Below are 5000 nucleotides of genomic sequence, written 5' to 3'. Positions count from 1 at the left end.
GCGGCAACGCGGGCGAGTACAGCAAGTACGAGCCCTACACGCTCGAGTGCTACCACCGCGTCAAGCGCCGCTGGCTCATCAAGTGCAAGGACCAGGCCCAGTTTGATGAGTGGGCCGACATCCTGCACACGTGTGTGCGCAACGTCGAGGCCGGCACCCTCAAGGACGAGCTGCAGAAGGAGGCCTTTGACAAGGCCGTGGAAAACCTCAGGAACCGCCTGTGGGAGGCCCTGCCGTACGGTTCCGAGGTCGACATCCTCACCGAGATCCTCGCCAACTACACATGGCGCAAACGCGTCGGCGACGACGCCTTTGCCAATGTGCCCGGCCCGGCCAACATCAAGGTCAAGGCGCTCGCCAAGGGCTTTGAGACGGTGTACAAGCTGGTGGAGACGACGGTCAAGGCCAGCTGGGTGGCCACCATGGCCGCCCTGGACAAGGCCAAGCAGCTGGTGGAGACGGGCTTCTCCAAGGTCGCCGAGCAGGCCGAGTCCACCCGCGGCACGCTCACGGACAAGATCAACGACGCCATTGAGCCTGTCGTGGCGCCGATGCGCGAGAAGGTGATCGTGCCCGTGTGCACCAAGGTGGCCGCCTTCCTCATCCCGCGCACCAAGGAGCCCGTTGCCTCGATCGAGCCCGTGCTGGAGGCCGAGACGGCCGCCTACTGCGAGGAGCGCGCCACGGGGGGAAACCCCTCCATGCGCCACATCAAGCGCTCCCACGACAAGATGGTGCAGCCCATTGAGGCGTTTTCGTCGCTGGAGGCCCTGCTGACGGCGGAGGAGGTGTTTGGCCTCATCCCAGAGGGCGTCTCTGGCGTCGTCGACAACGTCAAGGAGGTTGTGGACAACCTGCAGCTCGGCGACTTTGTCATGGCGCTGCGGGAGGCCACCTTTGAGAACACCGAGCGCGCCGCGTACACGTTTGAGGTGTCGCTCGAGGACGCCACCAACGGCGAGCACTCGCAGGTGCAGGAGAAGCAGGAGGTGGTGCTGACGCAGATCAAGGAGAAGTACCACCACGACGCGCGCATCGACGTGGCAGAGGCCGTGGGCGAGTTTGTGGGCGGCCTGGTCAGCGCGCTTGTTGGCGAGCCTCTCGGCGCTGCGTGCGGCGGCGCTGTTGAGCCACTCGACTCGCTTATCCCGGAGCCACTGCAGGAGTACTTTTCCGTCAGCGGGGTGCTGGAGGATGTCATTGCCAACATCATTGAGACGGCCGCATCGGAGGCCGTCGAGGCCGCAATGGCCAACGAGTAGGCGCACCATGTGTGTGTGTGTGTGTGTGTGTGTGTGTGTGTGTGTGTGTGTGTGTGTGTGTGTGTGTGTGTGTGTGTGTGTGTGTGTGTGTGTGTGAAAACACTTGTGCGCACACGGATTTTTCACATCTTGTTCTCTTCTCTTCCCACACCCACACCCTCCAGAGTGGTGAATCTCATATGCACACACGCGTGTGCGCGTCACGTGTGTGCTCTCCGATATAGAAATATATGGAGACGCGCGAGGAGCTCGAGACCCAAAACAAGGCGGCAGGTCTGTGGTGGTGGCGCACCCCCGACCTCTGTGACGGGGTAGCTGTTGTCGCTCTTCGAGTGTTGATACAGAGAATATGTGTGTGTGTGTGTGTGTGTGCGTGCGTGCGTGTGTGTGTGTGTGTGTGTGTGTGTGCGCGCGCGCGCGCGCGTGTGTGTGTGTGCACGCGGTGAAAGAGCACCACTGTGTGTGTGTGTGTGTGTGTGTGTGTGTGTGTGTGTGTTGAGGAAAGCTGGTGGGTTGGAAGTAGCAGGCGCGGCTTCAAAGGCCGTAGGTCGCCACCCACTTCTCTTGGAACGCCTGGTGAACGAAAGATGGAAGAACAAGCATGAAGGCGAGACGCGAGTGAGCTGAGGGGAGAGGTGATGGAGAATGAGCAACATCCAAAACTACGCGAACACACACAGACACGCAGACACACACAGACACACAGACACACACACGCACGCACACACACACAGACACACACACGCACACAACTCACCCTGATTGAGTCGACGAGGCCGTCAATGTCCTCCTCGGGCGGGAGGAAGGTGCAGCGGAAATGGAACGTGCCCTCGCGCTGCCCAAACCCAGAGCCGGGCACAACGCACTGGAGCCACCCGTTGGCAATGTTCGTGTTGGAAGAGAGAGGGGTTGGTCAGTGGGTGAAAACAACGTGATGGCCCGCCTTCAACATTTGAGCAACGACGATGCATTTGACCACCGTCACCTCGCCCCTCCCGCTCGCACCATCATGAGGACCACCACCACCAGTACCACCATCAACAGCACGATCACCATCAGCAGTGTTCTCGCCACGCACCAGTCCCGTCTGCTCGAGCAGCTCCATGCGTCTGGGGCGAGGCCCTTCTTGGCAGCGGCGTCCTGCGCTGTGCTCGACAGCTCAATGCGAGGGAACAGGTACATTGCACCCTTTGCACCCTGGGGCACACCGCCACAAGCACGAGCACGAGTGTTGGGTTACACGCGAGTGAATGTGTGTTTGTATGTTTGTGTGTGTATGTGTATGTGAGTGTTTGTATGTTTGTGTGTATGTGTGTGTGTGTGTGTGTGTGTGTGTGTGTGTGAGTGCGTGTGTGTGTGCGCGAGTGTGAGTGCGAGTGTGAGTGTGATAATGTGTGTGCGAGTGTGTGTCTGTGTGTGCCGAAGAACACAGGAAGGGCAAATGGCAGTGGCCACTTTATACAACAGCAAGTCATCAAGCACAACCAGCTAATCATGTTACCGTGGGAGGGATGCATGAGACGCCTGGCATGCTGTTGAAGGCATCCGAGAGCTTCTGGGCGCGGCGCTTGAGGGACTCTGTGCACGCGATGGCGGCAAGACAGAGGGAGGCGCAACAGAGGGGGAAGGGGAGGTGTGAGGGGGAGGCGCAACAGAAGGGGAGGGGGAGGTGTGAGGGGGAGGGTTGCAATTGTGCAGTGAGATACGAAGTAAGGAATGGGAAGTAAAGGAGCCGTGTACCACAACACACACCAAGCACACAGCAGCGCACGATGACAAGGCGAATAGGAAGGAGGCAAACAAAACAAGAAGAAAACACAAACCGCATGCACAACAGCGCATTTGTGACCTCCGTGCAAACTGACCGAATGTGGCCGTGAACTGCTCGTTGTACAGTGGGTACGACTCGTCACCAGGCTTTGGTGGCTGGCACATCATGCCAACCATTGCCTGACCCTGTGGTGGTGGTGGCAGTGGTGGTGGCGGCAGAAGGGATGAAAAAAACATCCCGGGTATCGACTGTTGCAAACACACACCCACACACACACCCACATCCACACCCACACCCACACCCACACCCACACCCACACCCACACCCACACACACAAGTATGGCGAAGAGGACACTTACGGCGACACTGGCGCAGAGGTTGATGCTGGCGCGCTTGAGGAGGTTCTCGCGCACGCTCTGGTCGATGTTTGTCATCTCCATGTAGCCACCGCGGCGGCCGCACTGTTGCACGCCCACAAGCACACGAACACGAGGTGAGACGAAGGTAGCGGACTGCAGTCGTGTTGGTTGGGCGCCGGATCTATGGCTGTGGTTGATGGAAACAAAGAACGCAGCACGCACAAAGAATGGCACGCTCACCTCGCCAAGCATGCCCTTGCTAAGACTGTGGAAGGAGAACAGCGGCACGCTCTGCAATCGCACGTGTTGTCAATCGCAAAGCAAGAGTGAGTTGAGGTAGTTGTGCGGAACAACAGAAGTGCGCATACACACCAACATGCACCAACACAACGCCCACAGTAGACAAGCAGGCAAAACACGCACGCACCTCGCTGCACTCTGGGATGGAGCGGAGAACCGATTTGAAGGAGAAGAAGGGGCGGGTGGCATCGTATGTGTTTGTCTGGTACACCTCGTCAGCCAGCAGCACAAGACCCTCGTCGTTGCAGAAGCGAATCACGTTCTCGATTGCCTCGCGGCTGAGGCATTGGCCGGTCGGGTTGCCTGGGTTGATGACAGCGAGTGCGCGCACGTCTGTGCCCTCGTTGCGGGCGGCGGCAATGGAGCGCTTCAGCTCGTCAAGCGACATGTCCCACGCATTCTCCTCATCCTGCAGCAAGAAGGGTGTGTGTGTGTGTGTGTGTGTGTGTGTGTGTGTGTGTGTGTGTGTGTGTGTGTGTGTGTGTGTGTGTGTGTGTGTGTGTGTGTGTGTGTGTGTGTGAAAAGGAGGCGTGCCCTGACGTATCTCCGAAAAGTTTCTGACCAACAAGCGCGCATGCAGACACGCAGACAGACAAACAAACGAATACACACACACATACACACACACGGGCGGACACGTGTACCAGGTAGTAGTGGACGGCGCGGCCGTTGCAGAGGGTGATGGTGGCGCTGTAGAGCGGATATTGCGGGATTGGGATCATCACCTGCACGCAATGTTGCAGATGCACGTGTGAGCGTGTCTGGAGTCACGTACTGCGACATGCAAGGCTTGCATGCTTGTTGCGAGTGGCGGGTGGGCAAGCTAACGGCATTTGTGTGGCCCGCACTTGCGCGCGCGCGCGTGTGTGTGCGTGTGTGTGTGTGTGCGTGTGTGTGTGTGTGTGGGCGGAGTAACGTACGCCAACGTTGTCGTTTGCAATGAGGGCCTCAAGCACGTTTGCAATGCCCTCGCTGGCACCGGCCGTGAGGAAGATGTCATCGGGGCTCGCGGGATATCCATCACGGTCTGCCGTCGTGGTGGTGGTGGTGACGTGTGAGATGCATGGAATTGGGGTGCTCTATGGGAGTTGCTCATCGTGGGGACATCACAGCAGGCACACTCCTTTTGCATATGCAACAGCCGCACACACACAGACACACACAGACACACACAGACGCAGACACAGACACACACAGACGCAAACACAGACACACAGACGCAGACACAGACACAGACACAGACACAGACACACACACAGACACACACACACACAGACACACACACACACACACACACACACACACACA

General features: G+C 58.5%; 2 protein-coding genes across 2 annotated transcripts in view; one reads left to right on the top strand and one right to left on the bottom strand.

Moving 5' to 3' along the window:
• Window positions 1–1292, top strand: part of PTSG_02497 (uncharacterized protein) — a 1988-nt gene extending 696 nt beyond the window's left edge. The window contains exon 1 of the mRNA XM_004996931.1: window positions 1–1292. This exon is cut by the window's left edge and continues 696 nt beyond it. Within this exon, the coding sequence (XP_004996988.1) occupies window positions 1–1262 (1262 nt within the window). The 3' untranslated portion in view covers window positions 1263–1292.
• Window positions 1293–1796: 504 nt separating this feature from the next.
• The window catches only part of PTSG_02496 (uncharacterized protein), a gene marked incomplete at both ends in the record, with an annotated part of 4539 nt that continues 1335 nt past the window's right edge, over window positions 1797–5000 (bottom strand). Inside the window, 10 exons of the mRNA XM_004996930.1 lie at window positions 1797–1835; window positions 2020–2127; window positions 2337–2450; window positions 2764–2840; window positions 3128–3218; window positions 3393–3494; window positions 3633–3683; window positions 3820–4101; window positions 4337–4417; window positions 4613–4719. Of these exons, the coding sequence (XP_004996987.1) occupies window positions 1797–1835; window positions 2020–2127; window positions 2337–2450; window positions 2764–2840; window positions 3128–3218; window positions 3393–3494; window positions 3633–3683; window positions 3820–4101; window positions 4337–4417; window positions 4613–4719 (1052 nt within the window). The remainder of the gene's footprint in view (window positions 1836–2019; window positions 2128–2336; window positions 2451–2763; window positions 2841–3127; window positions 3219–3392; window positions 3495–3632; window positions 3684–3819; window positions 4102–4336; window positions 4418–4612; window positions 4720–5000) is intronic.

The sequence above is a fragment of the Salpingoeca rosetta genome (assembly GCF_000188695.1).
Source record: "Salpingoeca rosetta unplaced genomic scaffold supercont1.5, whole genome shotgun sequence".
Lineage (NCBI taxonomy): Eukaryota > Choanoflagellata > Craspedida > Salpingoecidae > Salpingoeca > Salpingoeca rosetta.
This window is presented reverse-complemented; position numbering and strand designations above follow the sequence as displayed.